Source organism: Megalobrama amblycephala, linkage group LG13 (assembly GCF_018812025.1).
Source record: "Megalobrama amblycephala isolate DHTTF-2021 linkage group LG13, ASM1881202v1, whole genome shotgun sequence".
Taxonomy (NCBI): domain Eukaryota; kingdom Metazoa; phylum Chordata; class Actinopteri; order Cypriniformes; family Xenocyprididae; genus Megalobrama; species Megalobrama amblycephala.
Genome location: NC_063056.1, coordinates 24,366,000 through 24,383,993, shown reverse-complemented (window position 1 = coordinate 24,383,993; position 17,994 = coordinate 24,366,000). Strand labels below are relative to the sequence as shown.

The following is a 17,994-nucleotide window of genomic DNA, read 5'->3' as shown; positions in this document are numbered from 1 at the left end:
GAGAGGACCAGCCAGGCTTGAGACATTTATGTTGGTGTTTTATGTTTATATGCAGCAGTCGTCTGTGATGGGCTACCGCTTTACATTCGTTGTTGTTTATTTTTGGATAAAAGATTGTTGAACGTTCGCCAGTTCCCGCCTCCTTCTTGCAAACCTTGTTACAAAAAGTTTCCGCTATGGAAAACTTGTATAAAACAATTGGCCTAGCAAGACAAACACTGCAACAATATTACAGTAATATTAACACTGAACTTCACTGAGGTCATTTCCACTACAACTGATAAATGAGAGGCAAGATGCAGCAGATCTGTTTGTATGAAATGTTGTGTGATATGAGCAGGGGCGGATTAAGGTGGTCAGGGGCCCCTTAATCATTATGCTTTACTGGAAAAATATATTTAGTGCCATACATGGTCCACATGCAAATAAGGTTAACTGGCATACACACACACACTGAGACAGCCAATACTGGAGTTTTTCATCTACATTCCTTCAACTGGTGGACCACCACAGTAAGAAAATTACCACCACCACATAGGTAAAATGGGAAATTGAAAATCATAATCATATACAGTATAGTAAACCAATATTTAATACATGGCCTAATCAGCGTTCAAGCGCACGCATAAAACTTGCCACAGCGCACCGGCAAACGTAATGATTATGAATGTGTAGTGAAAAAACACTATATGAATGTTTCATACAGATTACATAATCTGAGAATATGTGTTTTCCATTTGAATTGGTTCAATTAAAAGTAGACATTTCAAGCTTTCTATAGATATATTTCTCGTGTCTGTGAGGGAAGTACGGTTCATGTTTGTTACATGCTTAATTTCACAGAACTCATTTTACAAAAGCACAACGTTTTCTGTTATTGTGAGTTTAAATAAAAGTAGACCCTTTACACTTTGTATTACTCTTATCTGTTTGACCAAAATGACAGAGTATTTGCATTCACACTTGGCATGTTTGGTTTCGATAAAAACAAACCCTGGTGCGATTGCTCGGTTAGTGCGGTTCATTTGATCATATGTGAACGCTGCCATCCGAACCCTGGTGCGCACCAAACAAGCGGACCGAGACCGCTGAAAAGATGGGTCTCGGTCCGCTTCCAAACGAACTCTGGTGCAGTTCGAATGATATATGAATGCAACACGAACCAAGACATGTAAAGGGTGCTCTCCACACAAGCATGGATACGCACCTAATAATAGCGCACATTTATCTAGCCCTGCGTCTCAATCAGCTCCCTAGGTCGTGAATCAGTATATCATGTAAATTAATGTGGCTGATTCCCTGATCAGTCCCTGACTACTGAACTAGCCCAGCAAGCAATTTTATGTCTAAAAGACGTCTAATAGCCGTCAAAAACACAACCCTGACCTCTAGGCTAAAACGAGGCAAAATTTGGGCAGTCAGTGAAAATCGAATAGACATCTAACCATAACCCAAGAGTAGACTGGTCATCAATTAGACCGCTGTTGAACGACTACATATTTATGTATGTCTAATAAACAGTGAATATTGGTCTAGGCTAAAACAAGGCGGCTGGCTGTCAGTGAAAATTTAATAGCAGCCTAAAGAATAGCCTAATCTAACCGCAGCCCAAGAATAGACTAGTCATCAAATATACAACTAATGAATGACTACATATATACATATTATAGACAACAAAATAATGTCTAAAGGATACTTTTCACTTAAATATAACAGGTTCTCATAAATGATAATCCATTCAAACAAATTAAATATAAAGGTTTTATTTAGAAAAAGAACTTACAAATACAATACAATTATATATATATATATATATATATATATATATATATATATATATATATATATATATATATATATATATATATATACAACTTTACAAAAAATTACAAAAAATGTTAAATAAAAAAGGTTAACAATGTTTTTTGGTTGGTTTTACTTCCATAGCATTCTTTAACTCAAACTCTGTTGCCGCTGGAAAGTTCATCTGCCAAATAAGAAAAGAAAAAAATGCATGAGAAAAGCATTGTTGACATCAGGGAGTCATTCTCTTTTGTTTGGATGCACACTAGGGCTGGCCAATATAGTTTTTAGGAATATATGGATATATTTTGCAAAGCAATATAGATTGAGACTATATCATTTAATATAGCCTGATGTCACATTAAAAGAATTTATTTAACCAGTTCTTAAAAAAAAGATAAACATTGTATTGTAAAATTTTTTGACATCAATTTGACGTCAATTTTTGGACATCAAATTGACGTCAGTTTTTTGACATCAAATTGACGTCAGTTTTTTGACATCAAATTTTTTGATGTCAATTTGACGTCCACATGCTGATGTCCAATTGATGCCGAAAAAAATATCAAATTGGCTTCAAAAAACAGGTCAAAAATGCAAATCAAACTGATATTCTTTCGACCACCAAAATAACGACACAAAAGCAATGCAATAAAAAAAAATACAAAGTTCTGTCATGAAACTCTAAATGGGCAGGCTAATAGGTCCTTAACTCAACTGCTCGTAATCACATAATTATATCTATAGGACACAGATGATTGGTTCTTGCTGTATTAGTAGCCAATGAGCTTGCATGCTCAGTCTTCAAATACATGAGTAGCATTTGCCTTAGCAGTGCAGCACGCTTTCAGAAACCCTCCACCTTCCCCAGCACCACCTGTATAGATCTGCTACAGGTAATTCATGTACGCTATATTGTACAGCAGCAGTATTTTTTATATATATATTGTGACATCAAATTGATGTCAATTTTTTGAATTCGAATTGACGTCAATGTTTTTTTACATCGAATTGACGTCAGTTTTTTGACATCGAATTGACGTCTATTTTTTTACATTGAATTGACGTCAATATTTTTTTACATCGAATTGACGTCAGTTTTTTTACATCAAATTGACATAATTTTTGTGACATCGAATTGACGTCAGTTTTTTACATCAAATTGACGTCCACACACTGATATCCAATTGATTTCGAAAAAACCCCATTAAAAGAGTTAGAAGATCAACCTCAGTGGAGTTAAACTTGAAAAATTGTGTATATTGACGTCTTTCCGCATTTGAAACAACATTCATTCTCATGTTCATTCATGTTTATTTGATGCTATAAATGAACTAGTAGGAGGAGATGATTGGTTTATGAGCCTCTTGAGCTGAGGCGCTACAGCAATCTATCACGACCATGGTCACGGCATATTAAAGTGCCACAAAACGGTTTTTATTGTTTGAATTTCTTAAAAAACTACACAGTTTGAAAACTGGGACTTTGTTTAATATCATAAGTAACCTGCTTTGTCTTGTCTGTCGACGTGTTGTCAGTATCCCCTTCGCTCCACAATGTATTTTTCACTTTGTGTGGCGTGACAGAAGTATGGCTTGTCGGAAAAAGCAACAGTAACTAAGGGGGACGGGTCTTTGCGAAGGGTCAGTTGATGTTAAAAAAAATATCAAATTGACGTCAACAAACAGGTCAAAAATGCAAATCAAACTGATATGCTTTCGACCACCAAAATAACGACACAAAAGCAATGCAATGAACGAAATATACAAAGTTCTGTCATGAAACTCTAAATGGACAGGCTAATAGGTCCTTCACTCAACTGCTCGTAATCACATCATTATATCTATAGGACACAGATGATTGGTTCCTGCTGTATTAGTAGCCAATGAGCTTGCATGGACTAGGCTAACTAGCGGACTTGTAAAGTTGCTACTACTTACATGTTTCAAGTGATAAGCCGTATTTGAGGTCGATAAATGATAGGCGAATGTTTGGATTTCCTTCCATTAACGATCTCTCCCTCACGAACTGCGTGACTTGTATCCAATGCCTTGAAGTATCAAGCCAATTTGGGATTTTTTTCAGTATATCTTTTTTCACATTGTTCTTTTAACATTCTTTTAACCACTATCATAATTTCTTTCGGACATTTGCCTCAATGCCGTCTAGCAATAGCAGTGACGTAGATGAAAATTATTGACATGATTTGATCAGAAGCTGATTGGACAGATTTGACCCAAATGTCACATCTATCCAATCACCTTTTTGTTCGCACTTTAGTAAATTTAAAATAATAAAAAAAATAGTCTGGCCAATCCGGGGCCCCTGCACACGTAGGGCCCCTAGGCTGCAGCCTAGACAAGCCTGTGTGTTAATCCGCGCCTGGATATGAGGGACATGAAAGTAGCGCCGTTTTCATTTAACCGGATGAACGGTGGACATGGGTTGACAGCCCACCACAGAATGCAGCATTTTACCAATCAGAATGTATTTCACAAAGTCATGTAATAATATTATTTAGGCTATATAACTGAACTAATACTGCAATATGTGCCTTAAACGACAAAACAAGTCTTAACACATAATATAGGGAGTTTTCGGGAAACAAAATTGTGTAATGATTCAAATGTATGAGTATTATGAAGTATCTTTGAGGGGTTGTGAAATAATGTTTCTTGAGACTGCCTTTGTCATGCTGTCTACTCTTCAGGAAGGGATGGTACTTTTTGTTCATATGTACATAACAAAATGATTAGATAAGAGACAGAGTGACAAAGAGCCTCTTGTCCACAAGTTTAACATCTGACTTATGAATGGTGTGTGCTCTAGGTTTGCTGGCGCAGGATCACATGCTAGATGTTTCACCAAATCTGCATTTCATACATGACATTCATTAGACAGAGAGCAATGTTCAATCAGTGCACTGTATACTAAACAGCACTTCACCTTAAAACTGGTTTAAAGACCAGTATACAGCCTTGAAGATACTTAACTTTGTTCCTCAAGTCAAATCTCATTCGCTCAACATGAACACACAGTAGTGTATACACTTGCAGCTCTTTGTTTAAACAGTTATCTGCTTCTTGTAGCTGTTTATGCTAAATACATGAGCAGGGTGTGCTTACACTAAAAAACAAACAACCATGTGTTTTCACTTAATTGCTCAATCCTCTAATTTCCAGACCTCCCCTAACATAACCACAATGGTGAAGTGTGGTCTATGTCAGCTCGTAATAACACAGGTGACCAGGCACTGCTCAATAATACCTCAAAAAGGAGGGCAAAATAATACTGGTGTATTACAATGATTTAGGCATATCTATCGTACCGTGTTTGTTTGGTTAAAACGGAGATTATTCTTTCAGCACAACACACTCTCTCTCTCATTTCACCCGCCTTCATAATCAAATTAGGGCTCATTCCAGACAGAGGACTCTCGTCTTGCACAGGCGCACAGTCGACTACGCCCTCCAACTGCATTTGTTTTCCTGGTAAATTGTGGCTTTTACTGAGAGGATGTTGTGGGTGGATTCTGAGCTCACAGGCCTGTAAAAGTGGATATTAGATTGTCTTCGTTCTGTCATGCCAGTGAGACAAAATAGTTGTCATTATAGTAACTTGTATACATTACAGACCATTTCCAAAAAAATAAATGGGGGTTCCTTGGCATAACTGTATAACTTAAAGGTGCACTCAGTCATTTTTTTTTCCTCTTTAAAAAAGTTTATACATGAAATTAATAGTGCTTTAGAGTCTGTTATTTCAACCATGAAATGCATGGCATTTTTTAAGCTTAACAGTTACAAATAAATTAAATTTACAAACATTTAGATGCAAAACAGCTTTGCGTAAATGTCATTGCATAAATACTGCTACTATAATTCATATTCTTTTTATTAATAATAATGGGTAACATACAATACAATAAGGATTAATTTGTTGACATTAACTACATTAGTTAACAAGAACTAACAATAAACTATTTCTACAGCATTTATTTATATTAGTTAATGTTAACATCAGCATTTACTAATACATTTCAAAAGTTGCATCTGTTAACATTACACCACCTTGGAATTATAAGGTTCTGCATTCTGAGCTGTTTTTAGATATTGAGCTTCAAAGTTTTTTTGCATTCCATAACCTTTTTGTTTTCTAAAAAAAAAAAAGTCCCAAAATGTACACAACTTTAAAAAAAACATTACATAATGTAAATAAGTTGTCAAAGAATATGTGAACAAATCAATCAGTTTTGACAAAAATGTCTGATATAGAACCTTATAATTCCAAGGTGACGATTATGCACTGACAATAACATGAACATTTTATTTAACTAGCATTAACAAAGGTTAATAAATGCTGTAAAAATATGACACATTATTTTACAGTGTCCTTGTTCCACATGTTACATGTAGTTACTAGTAATAACTATAAATTATGCATAATTACATGTGACTAACCCTAGACCAAACCCTACACTGTTTAACTTAAAAAAGTAAGTTAACTGGTTTCCTTAGAATTTTGAGTTCATTGAAATTAAACATTTAAGTTAATACAATGAAGTGACTGTTTTAATCAACAGAAACTCAAAATATTATGTTATCTGAACCTCATTAATTATCTAAGTTTATTTGACAAAATAAAAAAGGTTATGATAACAAATCATGAAAATAATTTTTACAGTGCAATCCTAACCCATATAGTAAGTACATATATAAGTAAGTTACTTATTTGCCTTAAAATTTTGAGTTAATACAATGAAGGAGATTGGTTTAATAAATAGAAACTCAAAATGTTATGTTATCTGAACCACATTAGTTTTCTAAGCTGATTTGACAAAAGAAAAGAAGTTGATAACAAATAATGATTTTTTTGGTTGCTCTTTATTTTACAGTCCTGTTCCTCATGTACTTACTATGTACTTATGTAATTGTAATAACTGGGTAATAACTACTAACCCCTAAACATAACCTTAACCCATGTACTTACCTTATATTACCCAGTACTTTCTTGAGTAAGTATACTGTAAGTACATGTAAGTGCACGTATTGTAAAATAAAGTGCAACCATTTTTTTTATTATAGTATAGTTAATTGTTATTACTCAGTGCTTAAATGTATAATTACACTGCAACACTGACACCTTAAAATGAAGTGTAACCAAAATATTGTTTATTAGTTCACATTAGTTAATGCATTAACTAATGTTAACAAATGAGACTTTATTAAAAAATGTTACCTATAGGTTATAATCATAAATAAAAAATGAAAAAAAAAAATCATGTTATTTTTTATTTATTTATACAACAATAGAAAATATAAGATGCATCATATTTTATGTAATAGTAGTATAAATAAATATAATATAATCCATTTTGTTTCCATCATTGCATTGTAAATAAATAAAAATAGAAATACATAATAGAAAACATGCATTATATTTTATTTGATGATGATGAAAATGATAATAATAATAATAATAAAATTATGCAGTTTTCTGTTTTCTGTTGTTGTATAAATAGATATAAAAGATGCATTATGTTATTTATTTAAAATAAATAATAAATATAATAATAAAATAATGCATGTTATTGTTTCTGTTGTTGTAGTATAAAGATTATTTACTATTGCGTCAAAAATTAGACATAAAAGAATAATCTCTGCATATCATAAAAACAATCAGTATCTGTAGCCTTTGTAAAAAAAAAAATAAATAATAATAATAATAATAATAGCTTTGGTAAATGAAAACTTTGCATACTGCGTCCACATCAGCAGGTGTCACGTCCAACATGACTGCCATTTCTGTAAGCGAAGCACAAACCAATGATTGAGTGCATAAAGCATCACACAACATCACACTGAAACCACACTTTTTAAATATCTGCCCAAAAGATGCACTTGATGTGATGTTACATAATGCTGACAGCTCTACATGTGAGCCTCATTCAGAGCGATGGAGCTCAGCAAACACAAATGCAGTTTGTTCTGGCATAATTACCTCCAAAGCTTATGTAAGTCCTGTGTGACACACCTTACTGAGGAGCTGGTACAGGCTAAACCAGGGACAGTGCGCTATAATTAGATAAATAATAATCAAACTTAAACCCAGCTGTCGCCAGGAGAGACACATCTCCGCTATTGACTGAAATGTTATATAAAGGATTGGATGAATTACAGAATAGTCTCTGAATAATGAATCTGGACCATACACTTTTGGATGAAAGCACTGGTGATATATTCAGTCATAATGATGGATGACTCATTTTCAGATGCTAATCATTTATTTGATTATTAATTTCTGGGCTGGAGGGAAGAGGAGTATGTGAACGGATGTCGAGTTTCACAACCACATATCATTTATAATGAGGTACCAGGCAAAACTAACCAGCTTTGCAGTGTTTGGTCTTTGCACTGCCTAGCCCATTTCATGATGTTCTCATCTAAAGTGTTGCGGTTCATAATTTGAATAGAAGAAACCTGTATCCAAAGACGAAAACATGTTTTTTATGACTCAGCACACGTTTCACGTAACCTTTAATCTTAAAGTGTCAATAAGCATCAATCTCCAGCAGTTTGTGTATGAATTGCACGGCATCTCTAATGTTTCTCATACTGTCATCTGGCGCCGCCTAGAGGCTACAAATATATAGAGTCCTGTGTGGTAATTTTATTATGATAACGTCTAAAGTTTCATTTTGTTTTTTATGCTATGAAACATTGATTTTTATAGTTTTACTTTTCATTGTAAAATCATTGTAAGATGAAAAAAACAGCAGATTTCGTCTGAAAAACTATACAATATCATACCAATATTTTACTTTTTTTGTTTTATTTAATATTTACATATACTTTAATTTTTATACACGTACCCTATATATTACTGAAATAATTGGATAGAACGAGATAAATAAATAATAATTAAAAAAAAACACCGTAAAAGCGTAAACCGCCAAAATGTCAAAATGTTTATTTACAAATATTCCGCTTCCCGCGCGACTCCTCCTACTCATGTACATACATGGACGCCGACATGACGTCAGACACCGCTTAAAGTAACCATAGATATTTTATACTCTAGTCTTTCCACTCTAGTAGGTTCTGTTCATCATTTATCTCACTCGCGGGAAAATTGTTAGTGTAAAGTAAAAGTTGGATATGTAAATATGTAAATACCAACGTTAATGTTTTCATGTCAGGTGGAATACTACTATAATAATTTCAGAAAGAATGAAACAAATTAAACTGTGTTTCTATGGCGCTTTGTGTTAAATAGTGTTAAAATATAAATTGTAATTTTAAAATAAGGAATTGATATCGAATAAGGAATTGGTTGGGCTTTGTATAAATGTGCATTTGCGTTTTAATACATACGACTCAAAAATGCTAATTATCAGCTAACGTTACTAATAGTTTTACAGAAAGCTGAAACTTGCTAGAGATTGCCAGATTTTATACGTGATATCAATGATTTTTTTTTTTTAAATTAACAAACGTTAGCTATAAATCAGTAAAGGTGGAATGTGAGCCCACATTTAGACAACATGTTTCATTCAGGTAAGTAAGTTTAAAAACATTTAAATAAATAATTAAACAAAATAAATTAATAAAAACATTTAATAAATAGACTAGATCAATGTAATTGATATGGAAAGTATGCGATAAAATATCGCAATTTCATTGTTTACTATCATAACGTGTTAATTCTACGTTATAACCCCCAATCTAGCGCTGTGGCGGAGAGTGGCAAAGCTAGAGTTAAACACTCAGTATCGGATCTCGCACCACGTGTTGTTTTGGCGCTTTACCGCATTTCGCTGACACCCAAACAAACGTGTCGTGTAGATGGTTTGTTTATATTGAATCGGTTGACGTTTTTAATCTACGGTTTTACATATTTAAGCGGCACGAGTTCAGGTACAGTTGAACGTTCAGTTTTTTCCATTTCTGCTTTCATTGAACCTCGCGAGTCACTTGCACCAACATGGAAGTTTACTGCAATGTTATATAATATATTCGGGACCTCTAATCAATGGGTTTCATTTATGAGCCAACCAAAATACACTCGGAAAGGCTATTCTAGCATATATATGCTATAGACTCATTAGTGAATGTGGCTTTGTCGTATTTTGCTTTTGTTTACAAGGTCATCTTGGTTTACATTTTGTCCTCTGAACATTATCATGTGCTGGGATGTTGCAAAATTTGGCATGGACATTATAAATGTTAATATATTTTTGTAAATATTTAAATGTTTTATATATGTTTTATATATATAAAATTATGGATTTATGTTATATATATATATATATATATATATATATATATATATATATATATATATATATATATATATATATATAAAATATGTTATTATTAGCTCTTGTCTTCCCTAACAAAATAATTAATGATTTACTTACTTGTGTCAGTGTCACATACATAGTCAAGACAATTAAGTTACACCAACTAGACGTTACTTGGGTAAAGTTGGTTTTATATTCGCACATTCGGACATCCATATTCAATAGCCTTGTTAATCACACTTCATTGGACATTCACAAGTAAATATGCCATTAAAACAATACTTGCCTATTTTGATCGACTGTGAAAAATGTTGTAAGTTGACAGTCGTTGGTTGTCAATATCATGTCGCTGCTTAAAATTCGCAAACATTAATTTATTGCACATTTATTGGAAAGTCTGAATTTATCAGAAGTCCGAATGTGCGAATATACAACTAACTTTACCTAAGTCTAGACGTTATGTCCCACATAAATATTAAAATCTAACAAAAAAAATGTTAAAAATATTAAAATTTAGTTCATAAATTGACTTGTTCATCATAGAAGAGGTGTATTTAAGGCATTTTTATGAGTTTTTGATTAACTTAGAAAAAAAATGTATTGTGATGTTATTGAAGCACTTACATTTTCTATTCTGTTTGTGGCTGATTGTTACATTGCATTAAATCATTGCTGAAGTAAACATCACTGTCTTTCGTACACTGACAGACAGTATTGAATAATGAAGTATATACTGGTGACCGGTGGTGTGATATCTGGCATTGGTAAAGGGATCATAGCCAGCAGTGTGGGGACTATCCTCAAATCATGTGGCCTGCATGTCACTGCTATCAAAATCGACCCCTACATCAACATCGATGCAGGCACTTTCTCTCCCTATGAACATGGTAAGTGCAGACTACTTGTAAATAGATTTACCGCATTAGACTTTTTTTTTTTTGTTGACCATACAGAAATATGAACTGCAACATAAGATGTTTGCTTTGGAACATTAATTAGTCATTAGCTGGAACATTATTTTAGCCTAGAGCATATAAAGAGCATGTCTTTGTGTCCATATGTCACAGTCAATCTCTCTGACACTCTGTTTACCAGGTGAGGTGTTTGTGCTAGATGATGGCGGCGAGGTTGACTTGGATTTAGGGAATTACGAACGTTTTCTGGACATCCGGCTAACCAAGGATAACAATCTGACGACGGGGAAGATCTATCAGTCTGTTATAACCAAGGAGAGGAGAGGGGATTATTTGGGCAAAACTGTACAAGGTGAGTTACACAACAAAGTCATGAGGATGTCTGGAGTATAAATGTGAAATATGGCATGAGGAAACAGGACTACAGAACATCTCTTGTCTGTGTTTGTATTCTTCTTTAAATACTGTTTAAAAGTTTAGCATTTGATCAAATATACAATAAAACTTTAATATTGTGAAATATTATTACAATACATTACAATTTTCTGTTTTAATATATTTGAAAATATTCCTGTGATGGCAAAGCTGAATTTTCAGCATTATTACTCCAGTCTTCAGTGTCATGCGATCCTTCAGAAACTATTCTAATATGCTGATTTGATGCTCAAGAAACAATTATTATTATTAACATTATAAATGTCTTCACTGTCAATCAAATTATAATTAATTTAATGTATCCTTGAAAAAATAAAAGCATTCATTTCTTTCAAAAAAAACTTTTACCAACCTCAAACTTTGGAACGGTAGTGTATATACCAATATACAACAATTGGTTTTCTCACAATAATGCTCTTAAATTGCATTATTGCAATATATTGTATCATGATGACGGATGTACCATGATGTTTACTGTACCGTGAAGTATTTGACGGCACCGGCCTTAGTTTGCATATACTCCTCTGATTGTATTACAAAAGTTTAAGCATCTGTTGCTTCTGAGGAGATTACATAATTGTATAATATAGTGTCACTAAGGTGAATATGAATAATTTTTTACAGTGGTACCACACATTACTGATGCTATACAGGAATGGGTCATGCGGCAGGCTAAGGTCTCGGTGGACGATGATGGTATTGAGCCAGAAGTCTGTGTTATTGAGGTATATCCATCTGTTTTGTGCTGTTCATTTAGAGGAAACAGTTAAAATTGTTGCTACTAAGGACAGTGCCACAGTTTTTAAATGTAAAAGAAAAATCTGAATACATGAAGAATGCTCAATAAAAAAAAGTTAATTTCTAAGTCCCTTGTATTGTACTACTACTTAGGTTAGCTGGAATGCTATGCTACGTTAAATAATGCCAGGTTACATATATCTACAAGCTTTATAAACTTTTTTCCACCACTGTTGGAGTTAAAATTAATAAATAAAATTTTACTATAATATACATTTTTAACATAAATGTATTTACATTTTTTCACAGCTTGGAGGTACAGTTGGAGATATTGAGAGTATGCCTTTTATTGAAGCTTTTAGACAGTTTCAGTTTAAAGTGAAACGGGAAAACTTTTGTAACATCCATGTCAGTCTGGTTCCTCAGGTAGGAAACAAACTTACTTTTTGTTTTTACTCACCCAAAAATAAAAATTGTGTCATTACTTACTCACCCTCAGGTTGTTCCAAACCTGTATGAGTTTATTTCTTCTGCTGAACACAAAAGAAGATATTAAAAAAAAAAAATGTACCAAACAGTTGATGGCACCCATTGACTTCCATACTAGGAAAAAAAATACTATGGAAGTCAACGGGTGCCGTCAACTGTCTGGTTACCAACATTCTTTAAAATACCTTCTTTTGTGTTCAACAGAAAAAATAAACTCATACAGGTATAGGACATTTTTTTCATTTTTGGGTGAACTATCCCTTTAAATTGAAACATTTGTAATTAAAAAGTAATTTATTTGAGTTTGAAACAAAAAAGCGAGTACTGTGGTCTTTGGATGTATTTTCAGCCCAATTCAACAGGAGAACAGAAGACCAAACCCACACAGAACAGTGTTCGAGAGCTTCGTGGACTTGGTCTGTCACCTGATCTGGTCAGGCTTTACTCTCTTTTATATACTGTGAAGAGCCAATCCATGTCAAGTCGCTCTAGTTCTGAGAAATAATTTTTTTTGTTGCAGATTGTTTGTCGTTGCTCAACTCCATTGGAAACTGCTGTCAAAGAGAAAATCTCCATGTTTTGCCACGTAGAACCTGAACAGGTGATCTGCGTGCATGACGTGTCCTCAATCTACAGAGTACCTTTACTCCTGGAGGATCAGGGCATTGTTGAATACTTATGCCGCAGACTGGACTTGCCCATTGAGATGAGACCTCGAAAAATGCTCACAAAGTGGAAGGAGATATCAGACAGGTTTGTGCTGTTTCCATCCACTTTAACAATCCCAAAAACTGCAATCTTCTGACAATTCCAAGGTTGTTGCAGCTGTTTTGAGTGACCTGTCTTTGTTCTTAGGTCTGACCGACTCCTGGAGCAAACCTCCATTGCTTTAGTAGGCAAGTACACCAAACTGTCAGATTCGTATGCCTCTGTTATTAAAGCACTGGAGCACTCTGCCCTCGCCATCAACTATAAGCTAGAGGTCAAGGTAAGGAATGACGGAGCAACTAGTAGCAATTTCCTGTATTTTTATGATGTAGGTGATCGTTTTGTCCTTATAAATTTCAGTTAATTCAAACTCTAATTTTGCACATAAAGATTAATTAATTAATTTTGCTTACACTAAACATCTTTTTTTTTTTTGCTTGTGTAAATGTAAAACTTGAAAATGGTACCTTATTTCAGTACATAGATTCAGCAGATCTGGAGCCAGCAGCGTTGCAAGATGAGCCGGTTAAATACCATGAGGCCTGGCAGAAGCTCTGCAGTGCTGAGTGAGTGTGTCCTCAAAATTCACTAGACAAATCATTAGAAAATGACGCAACTAACAACATGGACTACTGTTCAAAAGTTTGGGGTTGGTGAGATTTTTGAAAGAAGTCTCTTATGCTCACCAAGGCTGCTTTTATTTGATCAAAAATGCAGTAAAGCTGTAATATTCTGAAATATTATTACAATTTAAAATAATGTACATATTATATATTTAAAAATGTAATTTATTCATGTGATGGCAAAGCTGAACTTTCATTATCCATTACTTCAGTCTTCAGTGTCACATGATCCTTCAGAAATCATTCTAATATGATGATTTGATGCTCAAGAAACATTTCTTATCATCAATGTTGAAAACAGATGTTCTGCTTATTTTAGTGGAAACCCGGATACATTTTTTCAGGAACTTTGATGAATAGAAAGTTTAAAGGTGCCCAAGAATGCTTTTTCACAAGATGTAATATAAGTCTAAGGTGTCCCCTGAATGTGTCTGTGAAGTTTCAGCTCAAAATACCCCATAGAATTTTTTTTATTAATTTTTTTAACTGCCTATTTTGGGGCATCATTAACTATGCACTGATTTTTTCAGCGCGCCGCCCCTTTAATTCGCGTGCTCCCTGCCACACGAGCTCTCGATTATATTACAGCACATTTACAAAGTTCACACAGCTAATATAACCCTCAAATGGATCTTTACAAGATGTTCGTCATGCATGCTGTATGCATGCTTCGAATTATGTGAGTAAAGTATTTATTTTGATGTTTATATTTGATTCTCTATGAGTTTGAGGCTGTGCTCCGTGGCTAACGGCTAATGCTACACTGTTGGAGAGATTTATAAAGAATTAAGTTGTTTATGAATTATACAGACTGCAAGTGTTTAAAAATGAAAATAGCAACGGCTCTTGTCTCCGTGAATGGAGTTTGAAACTCAATGTATGTCTTTTCCATGTACTGAACTCTTGTTATTCAACTATACCGAGGTAAATTCAAATTTTGAATCTAGGGCACCTTTAAAAGAACAGCATTTATTTGAAATAGAAATCATTTGTAACATTATATATGTCTTTACTGTCACTTTTGATTGATTTAATGCATCCTTGCTCAATAAAAGTATTAATTTCTTAAAAAAAAAAAAAAAAAAAAAAGTACCTAACTCATACTTGTAAGTTCCATTCCATAAAGTTGAACTGACATCAGTGGACTCTTTGACAATGTTAACCAATATCCAAAAAGCTGTTTAAGCCTTGTTTTAAGCAAACTCACAATTCAATCAATACTTCATTAATAAAACCGGGTCTTGCTTTTACTACTTGGATTGTCATTTAAATATAAAATAAGTCACCTTATGGACTTAAAATAGTTTATAACTGCATTTCACTTTGATTTTAAAGGTTGGTGTAATCTGTGAGAATACACTTTTATGTATAATCTGACTTTGTTAAGATTGTTAGTTTGAATATTTATTTTTTAAATGTTTATTTGACCATTTCATTGTGCTGTTAGTGGGGTTCTTGTTCCTGGAGGCTTTGGTGTGCGAGGCACTGAGGGAAAAATCCAAGCCATTAACTGGGCGAGGAAACAGAAAAAGCCATTTTTAGGTAACAAATTGTTCAGAAAGCTGTCGATTCAGTGCTAGTGGCAAAATATGATGTAATTACAGTAATGCTGAGGTTAAATTTGAAATCAACCCTGTTTTGCAGGTGTTTGTTTGGGCATGCAGCTGGCAGTGTGTGAATTTGCTCGTAATGTACTCGGCTGGGAAGGTAACACCCATACAAGATGATAATTTTTCTGATATGTCTATTAAAGCAAACTTTGCATGTGCTTTTACATTTAAAATGTTTTAATTTTTATTGTATTTTTTTCACAAATTTTTATTTTTTATCATCTTAACAGATGCCAATTCTACAGAATTTGATCCTGAAACCAAACATCCAGTGGTAGGTATTGTTTTGGTAAAACAAATGAGCATATCTGCATAATGATTTCTTTTTCCGTGGTGTGTTGAGATCTGTTTGTTTAATCCAGGTGATTGAAATGCCTGAACACAATCCTGGGCAGATGGGAGGAACTATGCGGTTAGGAAAAAGGCGCACCTTATTCAAAAACACCTCCAGCGTTCTTCGTAAGTTGTGATCTTTTGTGCCATTTTAAAAGGTGAAGGTCACATATCACAAAAATAGAAACTGATACTGAATTTAAAGGTTTGAAATATGCATGTGTAGGGTGGATCTCCTACAGGGGTTCAGGCTGTAGGGTTGCAGAGCGACTAAAGAAACGTTATCAGCATGTTTCTTGTCTATTACCACCCACTGCAACTTATACCAACGACGGAAATAAGTGCAGTTATAATAGCAAAATATGTGGGAGAGAGTTGCTATAGTGTGACAATATTGTATTGCAATAGGGAGCACATTAATGTTAATACCAAATCAGAACTAGTTAGCACATCATTTGAAATTGAATGGGTTTAATGACAATATCTGATTATGGTTACACTTAAAATAATTACAAAATAGACATATGAGATGATAAATCATATACCATTAATCGCACTCAGCATGTATGTAAAAAGTTACCTGAGAGATAGTTAAAGAGAGAGTGAAAGAGGAAGACAGGCAGGGAGAGTGAAAGAGAGAGAGAGGGCCCTAGAAAAGCCAAGAATCAAAGAGACAGCAACAGTTAAAATCTTCTTTTATCCCTTCCTTGACCATGTGACTGAAACCCAAATGTGAGACATTCAAACTGACCAATCAGAAGATTAAAACTTCCCCCACTGTACTAAAGGTGTGACAAGTTGTAGACCCCCGATGTACATACATCTTGGCCTACAGGCCTTGATCACTATCAACACCTTTGTGTCTTCCAAATGACCCTTGTAGCAAGAGAGAGGGGGTTGAAACGGTAAAGCAAATGTCTTTGTTCATTTTAAAATATCTTTGGATATTTTCAATCTTACACATGTATCCATAATATTTGAATTGTTTTGTTGTAGGAAAGCTGTATGGCGATGCTGAATATGTGGACGAAAGGCATCGACATCGCTTTGAGGTTCACAAAAATAATTGCAAAAAAAAATAAAAAATGTACCCTCCCCCCCCATCCCATTAGCTCAGTTGGTTCCGTTTGCATTTTTTCAGGTCAATCCAGAACTGAAGCACCACTTTGAGGATAGAGGCTTTCGATTTGTGGGTCAGGATCTGGAGGGGGAGCGGATGGAGATCATTGAACTTGAAGGTCAGTGTATGTCCAGTATCTGAACCAATGTATGGAGAAGTTGTCAGTCAGTATTAGCTTCAGCTCATTTCTTCTGTCACAGCAGATCACACTTATTTTGTCGGAGTGCAGTACCACCCAGAATTCACTTCTCGTCCCATTAAACCCTCACCTCCTTACTTTGGCCTTCTACTGGCAGCGTCTGGGAAACTACAGAACTACCTACAGAAAGGATGCCGGCTCTCACCGCGGTTTGTTGCATAATACACTCTCTCATATCAGCTTAACTATTTAAATTGGAGACAAGCAGCATATATATTGTCTCATTATCTTGTTTTTCTATTCTCTCCCAGAGACACATACAGTGACCGAAGTGGCAGTAGTTCACCGGACTCCGAGATCTCTGAAATCAAATTTCCTTCACTCTCTTAAAGGGGGAATATCCACATAATCATAAAACATATTTATGACATGAAACGATGAACTTTAATAAATGAATAAAAGGCTAATGTGTCATTTTTAAGTGTGCTGTGTACAGTGATATACTTAAAATGAAATCAATCATATGGGGCAAGACCAGAAGAAACATACACCAGAAGAAGAGTACAGAGCTTTAAAAGAGTAAGAGCTCTAAAAGTACACTCATAAGAATTAACATTGTGTCAATGTTTATACAGGGAAAACTAGATATTACATTCATCTCCCCGTCTGGAAAGATTTAGATACTTTACAGCAAAAAAAAACTTCCATTGTAAACACAGTACTGTAATGCAAATTATGCTTGTTTGTTTTTGTTTTTTATTACAAAAATGTATTTTGGAA

The 17,994-nt window shown here is 34.2% G+C and overlaps 1 protein-coding gene across 1 annotated transcript; it reads left to right on the top strand.

Moving 5' to 3' along the window:
- The first annotated feature begins 9,551 nt into the window (after window positions 1-9,551).
- Window positions 9,552-17,681, top strand: ctps1b (CTP synthase 1b). Its single transcript, XM_048151849.1, has 17 exons — window positions 9,552-9,719; window positions 10,814-10,992; window positions 11,201-11,371; window positions 12,079-12,179; window positions 12,502-12,618; window positions 13,031-13,114; window positions 13,202-13,434; window positions 13,537-13,669; window positions 13,867-13,955; window positions 15,460-15,554; window positions 15,657-15,719; window positions 15,853-15,896; window positions 15,985-16,081; window positions 16,952-17,007; window positions 17,097-17,193; window positions 17,279-17,423; window positions 17,526-17,681. The coding sequence occupies exons 2-17, from the start codon at window positions 10,827-10,829 to the stop codon at window positions 17,602-17,604; spliced, it is 1,770 nt and encodes a 589-aa protein (XP_048007806.1). The 5' UTR covers window positions 9,552-9,719; window positions 10,814-10,826; the 3' UTR covers window positions 17,605-17,681.
- Window positions 17,682-17,994: the final 313 nt, after the last annotated feature.